The sequence below is a fragment of the Tachypleus tridentatus genome, chromosome 6, assembly GCF_004210375.1.
Source record: "Tachypleus tridentatus isolate NWPU-2018 chromosome 6, ASM421037v1, whole genome shotgun sequence".
In the NCBI taxonomy this organism is placed as follows: Eukaryota; Metazoa; Arthropoda; class Merostomata; order Xiphosura; family Limulidae; genus Tachypleus; species Tachypleus tridentatus.
Window position 1 is genome coordinate 152,362,922 of NC_134830.1, and position 27,463 is coordinate 152,390,384.

At 35.9% G+C, this 27,463-nt stretch overlaps 1 protein-coding gene across 1 annotated transcript in view; it reads right to left on the bottom strand.

The window, feature by feature from the left end:
* Window positions 1-4,541: 4,541 nt before the first annotated feature.
* Window positions 4,542-27,463, bottom strand: part of LOC143254090 (uncharacterized) — a 33,519-nt gene continuing 10,597 nt past the window's right edge. The window contains exons 2-5 of the mRNA XM_076508846.1: window positions 14,006-14,138; window positions 10,857-10,999; window positions 6,520-6,661; window positions 4,542-4,867 (exon numbers count right to left, since the gene is read on the bottom strand). Coding sequence (XP_076364961.1) covers window positions 4,624-4,867; window positions 6,520-6,661; window positions 10,857-10,999; window positions 14,006-14,138 — 662 coding nt within the window. The 3' untranslated portion in view covers window positions 4,542-4,623. The remainder of the gene's footprint in view (window positions 4,868-6,519; window positions 6,662-10,856; window positions 11,000-14,005; window positions 14,139-27,463) is intronic.

Sequence of the window (27,463 nt, forward strand, 5' to 3'; positions counted from 1 at the left end):
CAATTATAAATAAACAAACAAAAATATAAAAATATTAACAAAGAGCGTGTAACTTATGTCTTGAAAGTACAATTTCACAGGTTATTATTACAGTCTCTGAAAAAGATACAAACGAACACGTGCGTGCAGGTTTCAGTTTTCATTAGTTTGTTACTGGTCGTTTGGTAAAACAGAGATAAGCCAACAATTTCCACTAATATTAATTAATGTTGGGATTATGTTTTTATTCAGGGTTTCAATTAGGCCTCATAAAAATAAAATTGGAGCTCATACGCCTACGTAGTTTTATCGATTTTTTAAAAAAAGTTTCGTATTTTCATTTGATTCTTTAAAGAGTCGACATCAATAAGTTAAAAGAACTATTTGTCTGATTTCAAATAGCTACCTCCATTTTTTTCCTTATGAACTAGGAAACGTATTAATCACAAAACAGAAGTATAGAGGTTGAGTACTGAGTTTCTATAAAGGTTATTCACATACATTCTTAAATATGAGCAAAATTAGAACGTTTTCATCATCGGTTCTGTTTCTTCAGTGAATAACAGATCCTAAAAATTAAAAAAAAATAACAGTCTCAAGACAGGAGACAAACGTATACATCCACTAGGTTAAAAGATGTTGACTTAACAACTTCAGTTAAAAAAATAACCTAGCAACTCCAATAATTAAAATTAAACTTATACTCCATTAAGCAAGAATAAGTTACTTTGACAATTCCTACAATACTTTATTTTAAGGGCCCGGTATGGCCAGGTGATTAAGGTACTCTACTCATAATCCGAGGTTCGCGGGTTCAAATCCCCGTCACATCAAACATGCTCGCCCTCTCAGCCATTGGGACGTTATAATGTGACGGTCAATCCCACTATTCGTTGATAAAAGAATAGTCCAAGAGTTGGCGCCGAGTGTTGATGACTAGCTGCCTTCCCCCTAGTCTTACACTGCTAAATTATGGACGACTAGCGCAGATAGGCCCTCATATAGCTTTGCGCGAAATTCAAAACAAACCAAACAAGTAAAGAGTAATCGAAGAACTGTGTAATACAACGAATAGTGGATTTGATTGTAACATAATAACGCCCCCACAGCTGAAAGAACGAGCATGTTTGGTGTTACAGGGATTCGAACCTTAACCAACTAGCCATGCTATGCCTAAACTGAGGTTATACTATTTATTTAACAGTATTAAACTAAGGTTATATTATTTATTTAGAAGTTTTAAACTAAAGCTATACTATGTAGTTAACATTGCGAAACCGTGGTTTTACTAGTTATTTAACAGTATTAAATTAAGAAGGCTATACTATTTAGTTAACACTATTAAATTAAGACTATTAGACTATTTTTACGTAAAAAATTTTCTCATTCCAAACATATATATATTTTACATATATATTTTACATATATATTTCTGTACAAGTGGGTTTTCTCGACATCACTGACTATTAGACTAAGATTGTACTATTTATTCACGCTGTGTCAGATACTTAAAATGTAACAAATAGGCTTTTGTTGCTTTAATTATTTTTTTAAAGTTAGAACTGGAACTTGTTGATAGAGGGATACACCACATGGCCAAAGGTATGTGGGCTCTCTTTCTGATTGGTTGGTTCGGCTATTTCAGCCACGCCCATTGCTAACAGGTGCATAAAGTCAAGCACACAGCCATACAATCTCCATCTGCCTTTCGGGACGGAATCTCGCCGTTTTCTCCGGTGCTGACTTTGCCTCGTTCATGGATAATATTAAGTAAGACCAACTTCACTCCCTCACCCAGAAAAAGAGTTTCAAAATTATAATAAAAAAAAGAAGCTAAATTCAATAACCTTCCACGAAAGGGGATGAAGAGGAACCACAACGTTTCTAACCATCCCTGTTGGGGAGAGAATTCTTCACATTTCTCTCTCTCTAAACTAAACCCCTGCCAAGTTCGTTTTTGTGTGTTTTTTTGTAATCTCCATAGATAAACACTGGTAGTAGAATGGGTTATACTAAAGAGATTAGTGACTTGCAGCATGGCACTGTCACAGGATGCCACTTTTCCAACAAGTCAGTTTGTCAAATTTCTGCCCTGCTAGAGCTGCCCCGGTTAAGTGGAATTGCTGTTATTGTGAAGTGGAAACGTCATGGAGCAGCAACAGCTCAGCCACGGAGCGGTAGGCCACACAAGCTCACAGAACGAAACCGCTGAGTGCTGAAGCGCTTAGCGCGTAAATATTGTCTGTCTACAGTTGCAACACTTACTACCGAGTTCCAAACTGCCTCTGGAAGAAACGTTAGCACAAAAACTGTTCGTCTGGAGCTTCATGAAATAGGTTTCCATGGCCGAGTACCGCACACAAGCCTAAGATCACCATCCGCAATGCCAAGCATCGGCTGGAGTGGTGTAAAGCACACCGTCATTGAACTCTGGAGCAGTGGAAACGCGTTCTCTGGAGTGTTGAATCACGCTTCACTATCTAGCAGTCTGATAGACAAATCTGGATTTGGCGGATGCCAGGAGAACACTACCTGTCTGAATGCATAGTACCAACTGTAAAGTTTCGTGGAGGAGGAATAATGGTCTGGGGCTTTTTTCGTGGTGTGGGCTAGGTGCTTTAGTTCTAGTGAAGGGAAATCTTAATGCTACAGCATACAATGATATTCTAGATAATTGTGTGCTTCCTACTTTGTGGCAACAGTTTGGGGAAGGCTCTTTTTTTGTTTCAGTATGACAATGCCCCTGTGCACAAAGCGAGGTCCATAAAGACATGATTTGCTGAGATTGGTGTGAAAGAGCATGACTGGCCTGCACATAGCCCTGACCTATACCCCTTCGAACACCTTTGAAATGAATTGGAACGCCAGCTGTGAGCCAAACCTTCTCGCCCAACATCATTGCCTGACTTCACTAATGCTCTTGAGGCTGAGTAGGAGCAAATCCTTGCAGCCGTGTTCCAACATCTAGTGAAAAACCTTCTCAGAAAGTGGAGGCTATCATTGCAGCAAAGGGGGACCAACTCCATATTAATGCCTGTGGTTTTGAAATGAGATGTTCAACAAGCACATATTGGTGTGATGGTCGGGTGTTCACGTACTTTTGGCCATGTTGTGTATTTGTGTGTGAGGACATCTGTGGAGACATTCTGGTGTTGATAGCTGTTGAACTTACTGTTTTTAACACACTCTAGTCTTACAGTTTTAAGACTTATGCGGTATAATGTATGGCTGTTATTATTAGAACACGCAAAGTTTTTTTTTTTTTACATTTTAGTGCAACAGTTTGTTTTGATTTACTTATATTAATGGCCTGGCGGTAGGTGACGCTCGATTCGTATACTGCGGGCTCGAATCCTCATCTCCAAACATGTTCGCCTTTTCTGCCGCAGGAATGTTAAAATGAGACGATCAATCCTACTATTTGTTAGTAAAAAGAGTCGCTAAGAATTGGAGGTGGGTAATGTTGACTAGCTGCCTTCCCTCAAATATATCGCTTTTAAATTTGGGACGGCTAGCGCAGATAGCCCTCAAGTAGCTTTGCGCGAAATTCAAACCAAAGTAAAGTTGAAGATAACCTGTGAAATTGTCGTAGGCTGTTTACGTCAAATTTATTACAGTTACTACAATTATTATTTATTGTGTTGGGACTGAACTTACTACATCTGGCAGCTTCAAATTACTGGCTACCTTGTGAGATCATATCCTTTGTATTAGGCTTAAATCATTCTTATAAATCTATCACAAAACTCTACGGTGAATTTAAACATGTTTGTACCATATTAAAATTTTATTTTATCCAATCAATTATTCTAATTTTAAGTACTTTTCTTAAGACACAAAAACTTATATTTTATTATTTGTATATATTATATATTAGTATGAATATATTATTGAGTTTCACTGTTAAGTACTTTGGAGTTTTAAGAAGCTGAGGAACAGTGAAGTGAATGTAATAACACCATTAATTTATTTAAAATTTCTCAGAAAGCTACACGAGGGCTATCTGCGCTTGCTGTCCCTCATTTAGCAGTGTAAGACTAGAGGGAAGGCAACTAGTCATCATCACTTATCGCCAACTCTTGGGTTACCATTTTACCAACGAATAGTGGGACTGACCGTCACATTATAACGCACCTACAGCTGAGAGGGCGGGCATGTTTGGTGTGACGAGGATTCGAACCAGCGCCTCTCAGATTACGAGTCGAGTGCCTTAATCACTGAGGCATGCCGGGCCTAAGACTAGAGAGAAGGAAGCTAGTCATCACCACCCACCGCAAACTCTTAGTCTACTCTTTTTAACCAACGAATTAACACGTCCTCACGTTGGTGTGATGGGGATTCGAACCGCTGATCCTCAGATTACGAATCGAGTGCCTTAACCACCTGGCCATGGCGGGGCTTTGATGTATTAATTTTCAAACTTAAAGTAAGAAGGTTCAAATTATCGATTCTTAATTTAGTTTTTGTTTGCCATTAAACTGTTTTTTGTGTATTTATGTAAACAGTTCCATATTTGTTGTTGGTATGTGTCACAAATAATACAAGACTTTTCTTTCTTTTTGTTTCTAAACCATGTATTTTCAAATACTCACACACAAAAACAAACGATAAATCAGGTTTGTAATTATCACCCTAATTGGATATTCAAGCGAATTCGCTAAGAACTAGATACATGAAAAACAGAGTCACAAAAGTGGATTTTCCAAACAAAAAGGTTTTCGCGCTCTTATTAACACAAACTTTAGATCTGTGCGTATAGGCGGCGCAGTGTTCGTGAATGAGGTTGCCAGATATCCTCTCCATGTGACGTCTAAGGAATTTTCCAGCTTCAGGACCACAGTCGTTGGTGACGTGGATGTATTTACAATGCACAAACTCACTAAAGGCACTGGAATACGTGAAGAACAGAAAAAGAAATTAGTTTTCATAAACAAACAAAAAATATTCTCAAACATCCTAAAAGGTTTTTATCGTATTACGATTGAAACGAAATCAAAATGCACCTATAATAGAGTTCAACGTTGGTTTAGAAGTATTGTGCATAAGACGCCCCTTCTGAATTCATGAGATGTTTCATATATATTCAAAAATATTAGAAACAAGCATTATTTAAAAAGTTAATATTTACACCAAGAGGTAATGTGGAGTATGAGGTGCGTCCTGATGTTTTGGTCGTGACTTCGGAAATAGGGCCCACATTGTCTATCACCAGCTGTGGGGATACACCATCTGTCGTTTTTAATCTCTTTTCGTAGAGTCTCGCGTATAAATAAAAAAATGGAAACTGGAGTAAAATAAGGAAAACAAAATTATAATAAACTAAACTCAGTAGAATACACACCTCCACCATGCAGAGCTGATCATATTCGACACAAAAAAAAAAAAAAAACGAAAATGTGTTCGCATGCCCTTTATTAATGGACACTTGCTACTTCTAAAAGGACAACGAGGACTAGTATTCTAGCATCTATGTAAGTCTGTCAATCGTCAACAACATATGATCGTTTTTGACTGACTTATACAACAGAAATAATGTGAAAAATCAGTCTCCATGTTAACAATTTGGATTTTTTTTATTTTCGTGGTCTTGCTGTGACCTTGATCTTTGATCTTGACCCTCCAAAAACTGATAAATTCTAAGTTGGATCATAGTCCAAAGGTATACCAACTTTCGTCCAAATTCATTTCGCCATTTTCGAGAAATCGATTACCTCAGGCCCAGCATGGCCAGGTAAGTTAAGGCGTTCGACTCGTAATCTGAGGGTCGCCGATTCGAATCCCCGTTGCACCAAACTTGCTCGCCCTTTCAGCCGCGGGGAGTTGTAATGTGATGATCAATCCCACTATTTGTTGGTAAAAGAGTAGCCCAAAAGTTGGTGGTGAGTAGTGATGATTAGCTGCTTTCCCTCTTGTCTTACAATACTAAATTAGGGACGACTAGTGCAGACAGCCCTCGAGAAGCTTTGCGCGAAATTCAAAAACAAACAAACAATCGAGAAATCGTCCTCATAAAAAACACAAAGAAACACTGGGGTTGGGAATCATAACATATTGAAAATAACATGATAGATAAAGATGTGGGCTCCTGAGCCAACAATTTTCCACATCTGCATCACGCCATAACACTTCTAGATAACTGACAGAAGATGGCGGCTCTTAGAAACAAAATTGTTTCTTTAGAACAAACCCACATCGGGTTACCTGCTATGTCCACCGAGAATAATCTAACCCCGGATTGTAAGTCCGTACACGTATCACAATCCCTCCAGGGGGAGCAAATAAACGAAAATGAAAATTAATAATGTTATATCATTGGAAATGATGAGTTAGAAAACCTTACCTCCGGAAGTTGGTTTTCCAGCCGAAATTATCTTAGTGAAAGTTCGAATGTATGCAAATTTTATCTATTGGATGCTCGTTTCCATAGTTGTGATGGTCACAACATAGGTAACCCATTGTGTAGTTATATGTATTTTACACTATCAACAGACAAATAAAGAGTTCATCCACTACATATTGATAACTAAATTCCAATCTTACCAACACGTTTTTCGCAATTGATCTTCGACGTTTCCTTCTTGTTTCACGTTTTCTGACAACCACAGAGTATGGCGGTAAGTTGGCCCACACTTCTCTTCATCCACGGAGACATTTTTAAAACACTTGGCATGAAGCAAGTACTCTGAGAACAAGATTAAAAACACACAATTCTCACAGTGTTCTTACATTACGATAGGCCTGTCTCTGCTAATTAACAATAATTAATACAACGTATTGACCAAAATAGTCATGTATATCACGCTTCCATAACTAGTTTAGGACTCATCTTTATTGAGAAATATTCACGTAATATTTCGAAACTTTCGAGTACGTGTTATGCCATTTTTATTAAGCGAATGGTGATTGGTCGTAAGCATGTACCAATCTTTCTATTGAGCCAAACATTACTTTACTGTTTTATTTCACTCCAAGCTTGGAGAAAGCCGAAAGCTTGTAACTCAATCATTATTAAATTATCACTCGAATACACACACACATACAACGTAATTTGTATTGAGTAGAAATAAACGAAAAACTGTTTGTTTGGAACTTTGTGCAAAACTACACGAGGGCTATCTGCGCTAGCCGTCCATAATTTAGCAGTGTAAGACTAAAGGGAAGGCAGCTAGTCATCACCACCCACCGCCAATTATTGGGATTGGCAATCACATTATAACGCCTCCACGGCTGAAAAGGCAAACATATTTGGTGTGACAGGGATTGGAACCCGTGACCCTCAGATTACGAGTCGAGTGCCTTAATCATCTGGCCATGTCGGGCCCGAAATGAAGGATTGGTTAGCGTTCACTTAGCAACATAAACGATAAATATCATAAATGAAAGGTCTCACCTTTCAAAGTTCATAATTATTGCAAAATCAGAAAACGTAAAATGTTCACAAACCCATCCTTCATCAAAATTATTTTTAGCAATTTCTTTATTGGAGATAAATATTATAGCATTTATAATACACTAGATTATTTTGCCACAAAATTATTTTTGGGGAACAAAACCAAAAGGGTTAAAAGTAAGAACCACTTACAATCATATAGAGAGTACTGGTGTGTTATAGTTAAATGATTTTGGAACCTCACCACGTCATCACAGCCCGTGTCACCACGCCCGGTCGTGTTCTCTCTGACGAATGTGCGTTTTGAAAATGGGCCTGCAGCACAGTTTCCATTGCCCAAGATTCCCTCGAAAGCCCGTCATGCCCGAAGCACACCACTGCTCCCTGCAAGCTTTTTATAATTCGTCCAGTGTATCAAGACAACATCTTCCAATTATCCATTTAACACAATACGATAACAAAAAAATCTATAAATGCTACGTCAGGCGACTTGACCGATATATTTTCACAAGAGGTAGCATGAATACCCGTTTTATTGTCCAGCTATTTCAAATTTTGAGTCTTTAACTGGTGGTAATTGGAACCCTCTCTTTGTGAACTCATGCCGTGTTTCCAGAGGGAAATTCTTCTTGATTGTGTTGTATACAGTTATAACTGAATATATATAGAGACAGTTGTTCTGATATTTGTGTACTCTTATAACTGAATGATACATATATAGAGACAGTTGGTCTGATATTGGTGTACTGTTATAACTGAATGATACATATTTAGAGACAGTTGGTCTGATATTGTTGTGTTGTTATTACTAAATGATACAAATGTAGAGACAGTTGTTCTGATATTTGTGTACTCTTATAACTGAATGATACATATATAGAGACAGTTGGTCTGATATGGGTGTACTGTTATAACTGAATGATACATATTTAGAGACAGTTGGTCTGATATTGTTGTGTTGTTATTACTAAATGATACAAATGTAGAGACAGTTGTTCTGATATTTGTGTACTCTTATAACTGAATGATACATATATAGAGACAGTTGGTCTGATATTGGTGTACTGTTATAACTGAATGATACATATTTAGAGACAGTTGGTCTGATATTGTTGTGTTGTTATTACTAAATGATACAAATGTAGAGACAGTTATTCTGATATTTGTGTACTCTTATAACTGAATGATACATGCTTAGAGACAATTGTTTTGATGTTGGTATATTGTTATAACTGTTGTTGTTATATCACAGTCAATCCCACCATTCGTTTGTATAGAGTAGCCTATGAATTGACAGTGGTTGCTGTTGACTCTCTTCCTTCTTGGTTAGGGACAGCTAGTGCTGGTAGTTCTCGAGTATCTTTGAGCGAAATTAAAAAAAACAACTCAATTTTACAAATTATAATTAGTATCACAAGTGACGTAGTAACATTCCTAAGGCGTAACCTGGCAACACTTGTATTATGATCTATTACCTAAAGGAACAGTTATATAAGACGTTTCCTTGACGTTCCTAGGATGTAACAGATGTTAACTGTCTTGTCACTTGTTAGTATATTAGATACTCTAATCTGTAATAGCTTTCTGTCGAGACGTTACGTTATATTAGTAAGGGTCGCGAGCTTCTTTAAAATTATTCGACCATTGCAGATTTGTCGTTAATTCAAGAGTTTCGCAGAACTAAGATGTTGTAACTCACGACGTCATGAGATTTTTGACAGTTTCATTTAATCCACACGGTATCAAGTTTTGAAATAAGCGCACATAATTATAAAGTAGGTCCCTAAGACTGAATATGCATAGCTCATCAGTAACGCCCTCTGTAGGCGTCATTAAGAAGCAGTGTTCTAAACGGCTTTTATTATTTTACTTCAGATGGTTATGTGTGAACTAGAATAACCACAGAAGGCGAGACGGCCCAGCCAATTGTGAGAAATATCTTGAAAATGTTGTGAAGGCCTTGATTGACACTTCCGAGTGGAAAGATTAGTGCAAGATGACACGTGACTTAGCATGAAATTTAACACTTCGTATAGATTTCGTTCACAATTGTTGTTTTTTAAACAAAAGTGTTGTCATTTTAACGGTCATTAGGTGTCTTTTCTTAACCCTGTGAAAATGTTGCTTGTTAACATAGCAGTTTGTTTGTTTTAGAAAAAAGCCACATTGGGCTATTTGCTGTGTCCACCACAGGGAGTCAAAACCCGGATTATAGCGCTGTAAATCCGTTAACTTATCGCAGTCCCATCGCTGAACAACGCAGTGGTAGGTTAACGAATCTTGACTTGTAAGCACAATATACCTAGGTGCTGACTGTCGAATTATCTATCTATCTATATATATATACATATATTGTTGTGCATACAGGTAGTTTTAATATTAATATGCCATTTTGAAAACGGACGCCATTGTAAAGTTCTCTGCTTTAGATAAAACTAGGCTACCTTGGTTCTGTACTATCACTGTTGCTTGTATCGCTAACAGGGGTCGCTCGTGTACTTCTACTCGTCTGTCTTTAAGTAGCCAATGTATGTATCATCTGGTATTTCAAGAACTTCAGAAACTTAATCCAGTGAAGGATTAATAATATCATAACCCAAAACTTCTACACATACGGTGATTAACCAGTAAATTATAAGTGTGTAATGAATGGGCTATAAGGATTTAAACAGACACTTAGTCGAAGGTAAACAAACTAAAGGTCTACATTATTGACACTTAACAGAGAATGAAGAAGTTCAAAAGAAACTCAGAGGTTTAATTGGCACTTAAAGTAATTTCAATGGGCACTTAACATAAGCTGAAAGTAATTTTAATGGGTGCTTAACATAGGCTGAAAGTAATTTCAATGGGCACTTAACATAAGCTGAAGGTAATTTTAATGGGCACTCAACATAAGCTGAAAGTAATTTCAATGGGCACTCAACATAAGCTGAAAGTAATTTCAATGGGCACTCAACATAAGCTGAAAGTAATTTTAATAGGCACTTAACATAAGCTGAAAGTAATTTCAATGGGCACTTAACATAAGCTGAAAGTAATTTTAATGGGCTCTCAACATAGGCTGAAAGTAATTTCAATGGGCACTTAACATAAGCTGAAAGTAATTTTAATGGGCTCTCAACATAGGCTGAAAGCAATTTTAATGGGCATTTAATAGTTGCTGAACAATATAAAACCAACTTAATGAGCACTTATCAGAGACTGAAGAACCGTAAAGTCCACGTGCATAGTGAATCATGTCAGTTTCCTTTGTCTTCTGATATTCCACTGATCTGCTACTATGTTATCAAGTTACACTACAACATGCAAACATTCATCAAAAGGTACATGTAATCATATCCAGTTCATGTTCTACTCATGAACATCCATATGTAACGAACCTAAGTCAGTAAATAATTCTTACATTCATTCTCTTACCAGCTGGTGAATGTATTTTAATTACAAATATTTAATAAGTTTGTATGTTGTATAAGCGGCTACTTACCTTCTTGCACGCGACCTGGTATGCACAATTCTGCAATAAACTGACGAGCCCCTGAAAGCACGTGATTGAAAACTCTTTGTTGTGTCTGGGTGAAGCATCTTTCCTTGTGGCTGTCAAAACACCGAACACTCTCTCTCAACCTTCTGTAAAAAAAACTGATAGAGTGAGCGACGTTCTACTAAAGATGTTTTATTTGGAAGTTTCAACAATTCTTGTTGGTGCTCATTAACTCAGACAAAAAAATAGTCTTAAGCGATATTTTATTTCACATGACTAAACATCGAATAATCGATGGACGACAGTTAGGATGAAGTGAGAAGATTACCGTGACGTCACGATAGTTAGTGTGACGTGACAAGATCACCGTGACGTCACTAGAGTTACTGTGACGTGACAATATCACCGTGACATCATGAGAGTTACTGTGATGTGACAAGATCACCGTGATATCACGAGAGTTAGTGTGACGTGACAAGATCACCGTGACATCACGAGAATTAATGTGATGTGACAAGATCACCGTGATATCACGAGAGTTAGTGTGACGTGACAAGATCACCGTGACGTCACTATAATTAGTGTGACATCACAATATTGCAGTGACGTCACGAGAGTTAGCGTGAAGTGACAAGATTGCCGTGACGTCACTAGCGTTATAGCATCAACTGAAATAAATTTGAAATCCTTTCACAAATATTGATAGTTTTAGAAGTGCAACTGCAGTAAAGTTTGAAATGAACAACAAAATTATTCTTAATAGAAAAACAAAATTCCGGAGAACATTTAAGTTACAAGTTCTCTTCTGTATGTGACCCATGTTAAGTCATATTAACTACGTGAAACACACAAGTCAGGTTAGCTGGTATTTCATGAGCTTCTTTATTTGCCCGAATCGTGTCTTATGCCCAAAATCGGTTAAATGACTAAGCAAAACAGGTATAGCTGTTAGTAATTTTTAGTAATGGACTAGACGGATTGTTCTTCTGGCAGGTCATCATAGACGGATTGTTCTTCTGACAGGTCACCATAGACGGATTGTTCTTCTGGCAGGTCACCATAGACGGATTGTTCTTCTGGCAGGTCACCATAGACGGATTGTTCTTCTGGCAGGTCATCATAGACGGATTGTTCTTCTGACAGGTCACCATAGACGGATTGTTCTTCTGACAGGTCATCATAGACGGATTGTTCTTCTGGCAGGTCATCATAGACGGATTGTTCTTCTGGCAGGTCATCATAGACGGATTGTTCTTCTGACAGGTCATCATAGACGGATTGTTCTTCTGACAGGTCACCATAGACGGATTGTTCTTCTGACAGGTCATCATAGACGGATTGTTCTTCTGACAGGTCACCATAGACGGATTGTTCTTCTGGCAGGTCATCATAGACGGATTGTTCTTCTGACAGGTCACCATAGACGGATTGTTCTTCTGACAGGTCACCATAGACGGATTGTTCTTCTGACAGGTCACCATAGACGGATTGTTCTTCTGGCAGGTCATCATAGACGGATTGTTCTTCTGGCAGGTCATCATAGACGGATTGTTCTTCTCACAGGTCATCATAGACGGATTGTTCTTCTGACAGGTCACCATAGACGGATTGTTCTTCTGACAGGTCATCATAGACGGATTGTTCTTCTGACAGGTCACCATAGACGGATTGTTCTTCTGGCAGGTCACCATAGACGGATTGTTCTTCTGACAGGTCACCATAGACGGATTGTTCTTCTGACAGGTCACCATAGACGGATTGTTCTTCTGACAGGTCACCATAGACGGATTGTTCTTCTCACAGGTCATTTACTTTCTCAACACAAGTAAACACCTGATAAACGAAGAAATTAACACCGATTTCGACATAATAAATTAAGCGGTTTCATCCTGAACGACACGTCATACTTACAAGTACTAAAGAGCAAGGTCAGAGTACAGAGGTCAGGTAAAGTCGTCCTTAATTTTAAACTACTGAGCAGATGGAGAGCAGTTACTCAGCAGCAGTACCCGCTTATGAAACAAATAAGGGGGTCGATTGCCACGCCTATAACACATGACCAGCTGAAAATCCGAAGCGTGTTCGGCAGTGCGAAAACTGGACATTCCACTACGCAGCCAGGTTTGAAATGCGAGCAAACAAAAATACGGCGGACGATTTCTCAAACAACGGTGAATTGATGAAATTTTGAGTGGATTTCCTACAAGTAATTGATAAGTTAAGACCAATATATAAAAACAGACAACTAGTTATCTAGTGTAACAATAAAATAAACGGGAAAAACAGTTATAGTTTTTTTTTTAAATTATAACTTATGACAATAAAAATACATTTTATGGAATATGTGTGTACGGACTTATGTGGAGTTAGTTTGTTTTGCGCACGACGCATTTTATTAATATTTACATACTAGTTTACATGGGTAACCAGTGATCAATTTCCAACAACCTCGCCTGGTTTAACAGAGGACATAGACTATCCAATTAGAGCATTTCCTTAGTAATGACATCATCCGAACCTCGTCCCGTGTAACTTATCCTCGAGTTAATTAAATTAGTATGTAATGACCTTCCGTAAGGCTGTCATAGTTTCAGTTTACAAAACCAAGTTATATATTCTAATATACACTGTTTCCAACCAACGGTTGTCGAACACAGGTATTTAGCGTTGTGAGCCTGCAGGCTTTCTGTTGGGGCCCGGCATGGCCTAGCGCGTTAAGGCGTGCACTTCGTAATCCGAGGGTCGCGGGTTCGCGCCCTAGTCGCGCCAAACATGCTCGCCCTCCCAGCCGTGGGGCGTTATAATGTGACGGTCAATCCCACTATTCGTTGGTAAAAGAGTAGCCCAAGAGTTGGCGGTGGGTGGTGATGACTAGCTGCCTTCCCTCTAGTCTTACACTGCTAAATTAGGGACGGCTAGCAGATAGCCCTCGAGTAGCTTTGTGCGAAATTCCAAAACAAACAAACAAGCTTTCTGTTGAGGCACTGGAGGGCTTGTTACATGTTTTGCAGTGATTAATTAATTGTGTTTTTTTTCTAGTAAAGAACAAACTTACACAACATCCTAATGTTTACTAGTCTTTATTGCAACAATTTCCTATACCTAAAGTTTCTAACCCCAGTTCCTTTCTTATTGAAATAACAACCACTCACCCACATCCTGCCTCCAACTCTTGCATGGTAGTAGCGAAGACCAGATCTTGGTTCTGGGTGACCGACTGAAGCGAACTTAAACATAGCTGGAACTTCTGAACCGTACATGTCTGGTCGGGTGAGAAGGTGGATTCTTGTAGAAAAACACAAGTGTCATTAGACATTTAGCATGTGACATGAGTAACAGACACATAGCACGACTAATATTATAGACTATTTGTGTCTGTCAATGTTTTCAAAATATAAATACACTCATAAAATATCAACTGACAGTAAAACTAATGTGTTTAGTATACTTATGAAAGTTGGAAAATGAAAACAGTTTGTCTACTCTTATAACTCATATTTTACAAACAATATTATATTTATAATTTCATTCTTAATAGGAGGAATACTCAGTAGCCGCGGCACTTGAAATTCTCCTGGACAGGAATAGAGTAAATTAATCCATCAGACCGTGTTTTCATTTGGGCTCGGCATGGCCATGTGGTTAAGGCACTCGACTCGTAATCCGAGGGTCACACGTTTGAATCCCCGTCACACCAAACATGTTCGCCCTTTCAGCCGTGGGTATGTTATAATGTACGATCAATTCCAATATTCGTTGGTGAAAAAGTACCCCAAGAATTGCCGGTGGGTGGTGATGACTAGCTACCGTCTCTCCATTCTTACACTGCTAAATTAGGGACGGCTAGCTCAGATAGCCCTCGTGTAGCTTTGCGCGAATTTCAACAAAACCAAATTTTTTCAATTTTATTAGTTATAATTTTGTGCGTGTGGTGCACGTGCACCTGCTTTTATTTTATTACTCATTTGGATTTCTACCAGCCTACCCTCAAATTGAAGTTATTTTATACAAGGTCAGAGTAGTTTAATCTAATGGATCTTGAGGTGTGGTCAAAAATATAAATTAAAAGGGTTTGACATCCTGGGTCCAAAACTGTAATTAAACCTCATATCGGTCAGGATATGACGGAGCTATAATCTAGGGATTTGTACTTGGGAGGGGGGGATTAGAACTGTTCTACGAGCTACTATGCACAGGGTGAAAATATACACGAGCGCCCTCTGTTGTTATTTGTATGTATATCATTGTTTACCTGTTGTACTGTACTTCCTAATTCAAACACCCATTGATTTGAAGTCGTTTACAATATTTGTTGATTTTGTTTATCATAATCCCACAGAGGTAATATAGTAATACCACAAGAAAATAATTATAAAAAAATTATTGATTTTGTTTCTCGCAACTCTTCAGAGGTAATGTGGTAATACACAGTAAAGACTTGCTCCATGTTATTTATTTTGTTGTAACCCTGCAGTGGTAATACTACACGTCCAAAGAAATGTTCCACTTCAACAAAACTGACCAAATTCTTTATTTTATGACAACTGTAAGAAGCTGAAATATAACAACAGACAGAAAATTAGCCACTGACGTGCGCGTGTGTAAAGGAAACCCATCTCAACTGATGTATTGTTTACCCAGACTTATAACTCACAGGAACTTTAAATATGAACCTAGACTCTTGTGGACGGAAATTTGATCAATGCCTGGCTTTGTTACACGCTCAGAAACAATCAATAAATCTTAGATAAGACGCCCTTCTTCCTCCACTTATGAACAATGTATAATTAGTCAAATATTCAGTACTTTGAACACAATGAGCGAAACTTCGATTTTATTTTTGTGTGTATAATATTGACAGCAAATATTAATTATCAAATAAAATGATGTGCGTCTCATAATTAGCGTTTGTGAGAATGAAATTTAACAAAAGAGAAATTGTTTATCTATAATCAATGAGCAGCGCCCTCTGTTTGAGTTAATTTCAAACTGGATATCCATATCTTAATATGCTATTATTTTCCATTATTTTATTATTATTTTTTTAATGTGAAATATAAATAACTCTAACTTTGATATCTGAAGTTTGTTTGCCGGTAATTAATAATAGCGCCATCTGTTGAGCACTTGAAAATAATTGAATGAACTTATAATCGATATTAAACCGTTATTTAATAATGTCCTCTAAACTTTGAATAATTGATATTATATTTTTACTGCTCGAAATAGCTGTGATTTGGTTCGATATAAATAGTTGTATTCTTTAAAAATATTAAACACGAATGAACTTTTGTTATGGGGTGTTCAGTGATTAACGAGAAAAATAAGTGAAAGCTTTGTTTATGCATGCACTGCACAAAACTGTTGACAAGTAGGCTTAACAGTTATCTTTCTTCAGTGATTGGTGATCATGATTTTAAAGCAAATGTGCTATCACAAGCTCTAGCAGGCAAAAACAAAACCAAAACCCAATAAAGTTATCAATACTTTGATACAGTTTCTGGAATAGAAAAAAAAAAAAAAAAACCGACAGTGAGGAGGAAAAAGCAAACTTTGGTTTAGTTGTGTGTAAAGTATTATCATATTCTCTAAAACCTTCAATAGAAATGATTTATTTACGTCTTTTACGTCGAACTGCGATCAGTGGTACGGAAACTTGCTTCTGAAACTTGAATTTATTAAATCAGTTACGGGAATAAATCATACCATGGAACGTCCTGTTCAAACCACGATGTTCCATAACTTCCCTTTCCCCAGTAAACTTAGAAGTATCAGTACGTTCACAGCAATAATACAAAAACCAGTGAAATGCATTATTTTTGGTCTATGACACAAATTTATGAATGATCAAACGTAAGTATAATCACGTTGCGCAGCAAATAAACCCTTGGGATTTGGGACGGAACAAACTTATTAAAACAACCTTTGTACTTGTATATTTACTCTATTTTTTAAAATAATCGAAACAAATTGAGGTTATAAGAATAACGAAACAGTAGAGGGAAAAAAGGAGATAAACCATTTTAAATTACACTGCACAACAAAGTTTTTGCTTCTTGAACACTGTTGGGTGTTCCTTATAGATTTTTGGCTGCTGATCACGAAAGTTACATCCAAATTTGCCCATCGCCAGGACGTTTTCACCAGGACATCGCTACAGTGGAAAAACGATATCAGGACAACTGGAATCCGTCAATGTTTGCTGACTACTGTTGGACACTGCAACGTGATGCACCGGACATTGAATACAAACGAAAATCAGGATCAAAACGCTTTCATTTATGTTGAACTTAACAGCGTTTAGAAACATAAACGCAATTAAATACGTTATTACCGGTAAACAGTTACCTGTCTATCTCTCAGAGTTCCTACGTGATGAAGCAAAACCAAAACTATATTTGTGTATACCCACCAGGTACCTGTCACAATCAGCATAAAATTAAAAAAAAAAAATTATTGTGCAGTGCTATCGAATAAATCATCCAATTATTCGGTATCCAGTTAGGTTAGTTTAGAATATTCTAGTAGCAAAGCGGTATGTTTGCGACTTTACAATGCTAGAAATCGGGTTTCAATACCTGTCGTGGGCGGAGCACCTTTAGCCCATTTGTGCTAAATTACAATCAGTTATTCCTTTTTGTTTGTTTTTGAATGTTGACGTTTTGTACTCACATCTGGAAGGTTGTCACTAAGAAGTGTTACACAGAAAAGACTAGAACATTATGCATATCCTACCTGAAATTACCTGGAAAAGGCTTAAATTAGCTTGTGATAAAATGAAAAGTTATTATTATGTTAATGCTGAAAAGAGTGGATTTCATTCGGATGACATTGTACGGCTGTACGGTCTCCAAAAGGACCCGCCCAATGGGAAAACACGTTACAACAATATTAATGGAAGATAATATTAGGTTTAGCAATAAACATTTGACAGCAAATAATGTTAGGTTTAGCAATAAACGTTTAATAATCAAGTTAGGCTTGACAGTAAAGGTCTGCTACTCGAGTGTATTAATGTTATAAACATAAGTATGAAACCGCAACGGTGAAACGACGGCTGAAATAAAAGCTTCTTTCTTTTAATTTTATGCCTAGAAACTAATTTTTTATTACAAATATAGTAACGCTAGGTATCATTAGGCTTAAAAGAAACAATATTTTTTATAATGGGCTTTCTTTTTAAACTGCACATTATGTGATAACTTAACAATTACTGAAAGTAATAAACAACAACTGAAAAAAAGGATGACAAAAATATTCCGTATTTTTAAAGTGTTGCATGAACTGTATACAACAATAAGTAATGACGATTTTATTTACTTAGTAGCAAATCATTCGAAGGCAAGAAATAAAGGAAGTTCACTTCCGGAGGAAGTTACGGTTACCTGGCAACCCACTTTTACTGACTAGTAATTTTTTATTCGTTAATTTGTATCTTATTATTTCATCAAGAGACCCTCTCGAGGCCACTGAATGCTTTACATGTGTATCCAACATTGAACTTCAACAAAATCTAATTATATATATTCTCTAAGCATGGAAGTCTGCTAAATAAAATTATTGGTTCCAGGATAAATTTGTTGTCTTCTAATCAGATTTCCTGGTGAAGGCGTATGTGTTTAATATAAACTCGAAGTCCAGTATTAAGCATGAGCCTTTAATAACTTAGACTAGAGTAACTTTTAGAACATAATTGCCTTTAATCTAAGTAGTACAAATCGTTAATGATAATTTAATGTAGACAGCGGTGTAAATAAATTATGGGTAACAAAGTGGAGTGGACGGATGGATGGATGACAGTGTAGATACGGCAGAAACACAGTGTACGTATTTTGAAAATAAATTCTATACATAAATTGTTGCTCATGTTTGTATTGTAGTTAAGCAGAAAGCTACACTATGTGCTCTGCCCAACACTGGTATCGAAACCCGGTTTCTAGCGTTGTAAGTCCGAAGACGTACCGCCGTGTCACTGGTGGGGAGTTCTGTATGTAGGAAGCTAAATTGGAAACCTATGCGTTGTGTTGGAAACCTTTGTGTTGTGTTGGAAACCTATGCGTTGTGTTTCGAAGTAAATTCTGTAAATATTAAACTCAAGTGTGTTTTTTTTTAAGTTTTGCTTTTAATTTAACAATTTCAATATATCTAGCTTTGTGTCTTCAAAATTTTGTACAGTTTCAGGAAAAATAGTAAAATACATATTTATGTTTCGGTTTCTTTTCGCTGGAGGTTTTTGTTTGTTTGTTTTGGAATTTCGCACAAAGCTACTCGAGGGCTATCTGTGCTAGCCGTCCCTAATTTAGCAGTGTAAGACTAGAGGGAAGGCAGCTAGTCATCACCACTCACCGCCAACTCTTGGGCTACTCTTTTACCAACGAAAAGTGGGATTGACCGTCACATTATAACGCCCCCACGGCTGAGAGGTCGAGCATGTTTGGCGTGACGCGGGCGCGAACCCGCGGCTCTCGAATTACTAGTCGCGCGCCTTACGCGCTTGGCCAAGCCGGGCATCGCCGGAAGTTTTAAAAGAATTAATATATGCAACACGCGCGGTAAAACAACTTGCAGGACTTGCGTAAAAACATTGAGTTGTATTTGTTTTCCTTGTTGGTATAATAACATGATACCTTAAATAACGTGAGCGCGTGCACGTCCTTTACCAACAGTAAAAAACGCACGTGCCCATAAGCGCTGTAATTATACTATTAACTCTAAAATGCTGCACATAGTTTTCGTGGTGGTTTAAAGTTTGATTACCGAGTGGGTTGTTTAAACCGGTATAATTTGATCATGTTTGTTAGGTCGTTTGTTAAAAGAAAGGTCTCCAATAAAGCGATTATTATGAAAACAAGAACAACAAAAATACAACGGCATTAAAAGTAATCCAGATATATAATATAGCGAACAACTTGGTGTTCAAATCGTCATTTGAAATAACATGACGTAGGAGGTATAATTATTTAATTTGTCACGATGACGTCAGCTAATAACCAACGAGATGATGGATGTTTGTAATTCCTGTTTAACCATGCTGTACAAATTTTAAATGAAAAAGAAATCCAATTAGAACTTAGAGAAGAGAGAAACGAAACTCTTAAATATTACAAATTTTAAACATGGAGTCAAAAATAGAGATTTGTTGTTTGAGGAAATAAGTTCAACATTGCGTTTCAAATAATAATTTGTTTGTTTATTTGTTCGTGATTATATTTTCACTTTAGGCTACCTGTCTTGTTTTTGTGATATTCCTGATTTTATAAATGACCGACTTTTACTACATTTGTTTCATTCGTTATTTGAGCCCATAACGGACATACATTTATATAATAGCAATTCTGTCATATTTAAAACAGTAACGTAGTTGGTGTATGGTTCTCTCTTATTAAGTAACGACAACCTTTGGATTGGCTTCATGCAGATTGGATGGCTATTGGTCCTTCTATCATTGCCACAATGTTATCATTGGTTGTGGTACTGTGTGTATGTATGATCACTGTGATGCATGGTGATTAACATTCCACATGTTGTGTATATGTATTGTATTTATACCTTCATTATGTTAAAAAAAACATGGACGTTCAGGAATGATAGAGATGAAACAAAAACCTCTTTGTAGCTTTATGTTTGTTTGTTTTTGAATTTCGCGCAAAGCTACACAAGGGCCATCTACGCTAGCCGTCCTTAATTTAGCAGTGTAAGACCAGGGGGAAGGCAGCTAGTCATCACCACTCACTGCTAACTCTTGGGCAACTCTTTTACCAACGAACAGTGTGTTTGGTGTTTTTCTTATAGCAAAGCCACATCGGACTATCTGCTCAGCCCACCGAGGGAAATCGAACCGCTGATTTTAGCGTTGTAAATCCGGAGACATACCGCTGTACTAGCGGGGGGCACGAATAGTGGGATTGATCGTAACATTATAACGCCCAACGAATAGTGGAATTGAACGTCACATTATAACGCCCCCAGGGTTAAAAGGGGCGAGCATGTTTGTTGCGACGGGGAGTGGCTTTGGAGAACCTGTAAACATTGGAATGGTAAGACTACTGAACTATAGTGGAATGTTGTAAGGGCCGTATTTTGTAACTACATGAGTTTTGTACACGCATGGACTTGTTGGATGGTATTTACATCTATACATGCATGGTTTAAACTGTAAAGTACAGATAGCCGTATGAATTTTTCAAGCTGTACAAATCTGTACATATATACTGAATGCAAATATAAGAGAATGTGTCATAATGTAATAACATATATATAGCATAAACATTTTTATCACTTCTTATGGTTGTTAGATTGGGCCTAACAAACCAAAAGCTACAACCCACGAAGTCTGAAATGTCTACATTTAGATATAAAGTTCCATTTTTCATCTAACGATATTTTAGTTGCAATTCGTCTAATCTGAGGAAAAATGAAAGGACGTTAAAAACGGTTCAACTCTCCAGTTCACTTCAAAAGTAGATAAAACATAGTAAATCGTTTTATGTTATTATATAACTAAATTACAGTGAATTCACTGCACGTAACAGAATAAGTCCTAACATCCTTAACTCGTGTGTGTGTGTGTGACTTTCAGGTAATTAGTTCTAAATAACTACACATGAAGTACATGGCGCTGCCTACATTCTTTAGTCTCCTGGGTTTGAAGTCTATGTAATTTAAATAAACGACCATTAATAAACAAAATATAAATATAACTAAGCATTCCTTACTTCCCAAACCCATTTCAAACAACTCCAAAAAAGTTACATTACTAGAAGATTTCATTTATAGCTAATCCGTCACATTTAACAATAAACACAACTTCATCTAACGATATACAAAATTATTGTCTTGTAGCAACAATATAAAGAATTATTGTCTTATGGTAACAATATAAAGAATTATTGTCTTATGGTAACAATATACAAAATTTTTGCTTTGTAGCAACAATGTAAGGGACTTTTGCTTACAGTTACGGCACAAGTCACTGTTTTATAGTAATAACTTAAAGGGTTATTGTTTTATTGTTACAATATAAAAGGTTGTCGTTTTATAGTCGTAGTGTAAAGGACCCTTGCTTATAATAACGTTATAAAGGATTGTTGTCTTATAGTAATAACATAAAGGACTCTTGTCTTTAAGTAAGGCCTGATGTTAGGGCACCCGACTCGTGGGTTCGACTCCCTTACCAAACATGTTGGACCTTTCAGTCATGGATAGTTTTATATATATAATGTTACGGTCATCCCACTGTTCGCTGGTAAAAAAATGAACCGGTGATTGGTGAGGTTGAATAGTTTCATTCGTAGTCTAACACCCAAAATAAAGGAGCACTCTTTGAGTAGCGTGAGGCAAAGTTCAACAAACAAACAAGCGATCTTAAGATGGATGCTCTACTTATCTGCAGATAGAGGGCGTATTTTTGATACAAATGAGTCCAGAGAAGAGTATTTTTTATAACGTTTATGAAGTTCGATCGAAATTAGATGAAACACAACGAGTCGTGTGGTTGACTTTCATTGCGACCGCGACCTTTGACTCACAGAATCTCTTCATTAAAGCATGCCTGTGGATAATTTAACAGAGAGAGTTTGGACACTGCATGCATTCAGTGATTAAATATGTAATAAAACTAGCTTTTAGTGAAATTATATCCAATTACAGTAACCATACCCCAAGGCCCCTGTGACTTTAATTGAATAGACACTAGTACTTTAGAGTGAAGTAATTATAATATTCTTTACGTAATAATATTTTATGATTTATGCTTTTGCCTATTTTTAAACACCAGGAATTAAACGTAAATTATACGACAATAAATTGTTTACTTCGAGTTTACAGTTTCAAAAAGGCTCATAGCGATAAGCACTAAAACTGATAGAGTTCAGTTTGCACCATTAAGCTCAGTAATTAAAAGGATAACATAGAATGCACCACCTGGTAAGAGAAACCGAAAAATAAACAAATTAATAACATAATTTATTTAACGTACCACAAGGTGGCGCATCGTACTCGACGTCAGTTTCCACCACCACATTTTAAATTAAAAAGTGTTGATGTTTTCTGACATAAGTATTCATAAAATATACTTCATATCAGCTTGAATAAAGTTTCTAATAATTTATTTTCACCACCAAAACAACAAAACAATTACACAACAATAAACTAAGTAACTTATGACGATGTAAAGACAGTCAGTATAGAAAACAACAAAACAATTACACAACAATAAACTAAGTAACTTATGACGATGTAAAGACAGTCAGTATAGAAAACAACAAAACAATTACACAACAATAAACTAAGTAACTTATGACGATGTAAAGACAGTCAGTGTAGAAAACAACAAAACAATTACACAACAATAAACTAAGTAACTTATGACGATGTAAAGACAGTCAGTATAGAAAACAACAAAACAATTACACAACAATAAACTAAGTAACTTATGACGATGTAAAGACAGTCAGTATAGAAAACAACAAAACAATTACACAACAATAAACTAAGTAACTTATGACGATGTAAAGACAGTCAGTATAGAAAACAACAAAACAATTACACAACAATAAACTAAGTAACTTATGACGATGTAAAAACAGTCAGTATAGAAAACAACAAAACAATTACACAACAATAAACTAAGTAACTTATGACGATGTAAAGACAGTCAGTATAGAAAACAACAAAACAATTACACAACAATAAACTAAGTAACTTATGACGATGTAAAGACAGTCAGTATAGAAAACAACAATAAATTAAGTAACTTATGACGATGTAAAGACAGTCAGTATAAAAAACGACAAAACAATTACACAACAATAAACTAAGTAACTTATGACGATGTAAAGACAGTCAGTATAGAAAACAACAAAACAATTACACAACAATAAACTGAGTAACTTATGACGATGTAAAAACAGTCAGTATAGAAAACAACAAAACAATTACACAACAATAAACTAAGTAACTTATGACGATGTAAAAACAGTCAGTATAGAAAACAACAAAACAATTACACAACAATAAACTAAGTAACTTATGACGATGTAAAGACAGTCAGTATAGAAAACAACAATAAATTAAGTAACTTATGACGATGTAAAGACAGTCAGTATAGAAAACGACAAAACAATTACACAACAATAAACTAAGTAACTTATGACGATGTAAAGACAGTCAGTATAGAAAACAACAAAACAATTACACAACAATAAACTAAGTAACTTATGACGATGTAAAACAGTCAGTATAGAAAACAACAAAACAATTACACAACAATAAACTAAGTAACTTATGACGATGTAAAACAGTCAGTATAGAAAACAACAAAACAATTACACAACAATAAACTAAGTAACTTATGACGATGTAAAGACAGTCAGTATAGAAAACAACAAAACAATTACACAACAATAAACTAAGTAACTTATGACGATGTAAAGACAGTCAGTATAGAAAACAACAAAACAATTACACAACAATAAACTAAGTAACTTATGACGATGTAAAGACAGTCAGTATAGAAAACAACAAAACAATTACACAACAATAAACTAAGTAACTTATGACGATGTAAAGACAGTCAGTATAGAAAACAACAAAACAATTACACAACAATAAACTAAGTAACTTATGACGATGTAAAGACAGTCAGTATAGAAAACAACAAAACAATTACACAACAATAAACTAAGTAACTTATGACGATGTAAAGACAGTCAGTATAGAAAACAACAAAACAATTACACAACAATAAACTAAGTAACTTATGACGATGTAAAGACAGTCAGTATAGAAAAAACACAACAATAAATTAAGTAACTTATGACGATGTAAAGACAGTCAGTATAGAAAACACAATAATTATACACAACAATAAACTAAGTAACTTATGACGATGTAAAGACAGTCAGTATAGAAAACAACAAAACAATTACACAACAATAAACTAAGTAACTTATGACGATGTAAAGACAGTCAGTATAGAAAACAACAAAACAATTACACAACAATAAACTACGTTACTCATGACGGGGTAGAGACAGTAAGTATAGATAAAAAACACAATAATTACACAAGACTAGTCTCAGACTAGAGACAGTAGAAAACAACACAATAATTAAACATCAATAAACGACGTAACCGATGACCGTATAGAGACAGTGAGTATATAAAACAACACAATGGTTACACAACAATAAACTACGTAACTGATAACGATGCAGAGACAGTCACAATACAGAAGAAACCAATAATTACACAACAACAACCTACGCAAGTATAGACAGTCAGTATAGAAATCAACACAATTTTTACACAACAGTAAACGACATAACTCATGATGGTGAAGAGACAGTCAGTATAGAACACACCATAATAATTACATAAAATAAACTGCGTAACTCATGGACGTGTAGAGACACTAAGTATAGAAAACAACGCAATAATTACACAACAATAAACTACATAACTCATGATGGTGTATACACAGTAAGTGTAGAAAACAACAAAACAATTACACAACACTAAACGACGTAACTCATGACGGTGTGAAGACAGTCAGTACAGAAAACAACACAATATTTACACAACAATAAACGACGTAATTCATGACAGTTTAAAGACAGTCAGTAAAATTCAACACAATTATTACACAACAATAAACGACGTAACTCATAACGGTGTGAAGACAGTCAGTATAGAAAACAACACAGTATTTACACAACAATAAACGACGTAACTTATGACGGTGTGAAGACAGTCAGTATAGAAAACAACAAAACAATTACACAACACTAAACGACGTAACTCATGACGGTGTGAAGACAGTCAGTATAGAAAACAACACAATAATTACACAGCAATAAACGACGTAACTCTGGACGGTGTGAAGACAGTCAGTATAGAAAACAACACAATATTTACACAACAATAAACGACGTAACTCATGACGGTGTGAAGACAGTCAATATAGAAAACAACACAATATTTACACAACAATAAACGACGTAACTCATGACGATGTAAAGACAGTCAGTATAGAAAACAACAAAACAATTACACAACAATAAACTAAGTAACTTATGACGATGTAAAGACAGTCAGTATAGAAAACAACAAAACAATTACACAACAATAAACTGAGTAACTTATGACGATGTAAAGACAGTCAGTATAGAAAACAACAAAACAATTACACAACAATAAACTAAGTAACTTATGACGATGTAAAAACAGTCAGTATAGAAAACAACAAAACAATTACACAACAATAAACTAAGTAACTTATGACGATGTAAAGACAGTCAGTATAGAAAACAACAATAAATTAAGTAACTTATGACGATGTAAAGACAGTCAGTATAGAAAACGACAAAACAATTACACAACAATAAACTAAGTAACTTATGACGATGTAAAGACAGTCAGTATAGAAAACAACAAAACAATTACACAACAATAAACTAAGTAACTTATGACGATGAAAAGACAGTCAGTATAGAAAACAACAAAACAATTACAGAACAATAAACTACGTTACTCATGACGGGGTAGAGACAGTAAGTATAGATAAAAACACAATAATTACACAAGAATGGACTACGTATTTCATGACTTTGTAGAGACAGTCACTAGAGATAACAACACAATAATTAAACATCAATAAACGACGTAACCGACGACCGTATAGAGACAGTGAGTATATAAAACAACACAATGGTTACACAACAATAAACTACGTAACTGATAACGATGCAGAGACAGTCACAATACAGAAGAAACCAATAATTACACAACAACAACCTACGCAAGTATAGACAGTCAGTATAGAAATCAACACAATTTTTACACAACAATAAACGACATAACTCATGATGGTGTATACACAGTAAGTGTAGAAAACAACAAAACAATTTCACAACACTAAACGACGTAACTCATGACGGTGTGAAGACAGTCAGTACAGAAAACAACACAATATTTACACAACAATAAACGACGTAATTCATGACAGTTTAAAGACAGTCAGTAAAATTCAACACAATTATTACACAACAATAAACGACGTAACTCATAACGGTGTGAAGACAGTCAGTATAGAAAACAACACAATATTTACACAACAATAAACGACGTAACTTATGACGGTGTGAAGACAGTCAGTATAGAAAACAACAAAACAATTACACAACACTAAACGACGTAACTCATGACGGTGTGAAGACAGTCAGTATAGAAAACAACACAATAATTACACAGCAATAAACGACGTAACTCATGATGGTGTGAAGACAGTCAGTATAGAAAACAACACAATAGTTACACAACACTAAACGACGTAATTCATGACGGTGTGAAGACAGTCAGTATAGAAAACAACACAATATTTACACAACAATAAACGACGTAACTCTGGACGGTGTGAAGACAGTCAGTATAGAAAACAACACAATATTTACACAACAATAAACGACGTAACTCTTGACGGTGTGAAGACAGTCAGTATAGAAAACAACACAATATTTACACAACAATAAACGACGTAACTCATGACGGTGTGAAGACAGTCAATATAGAAAACAACACAATATTTACACAACAATGAACGACGTAATTCA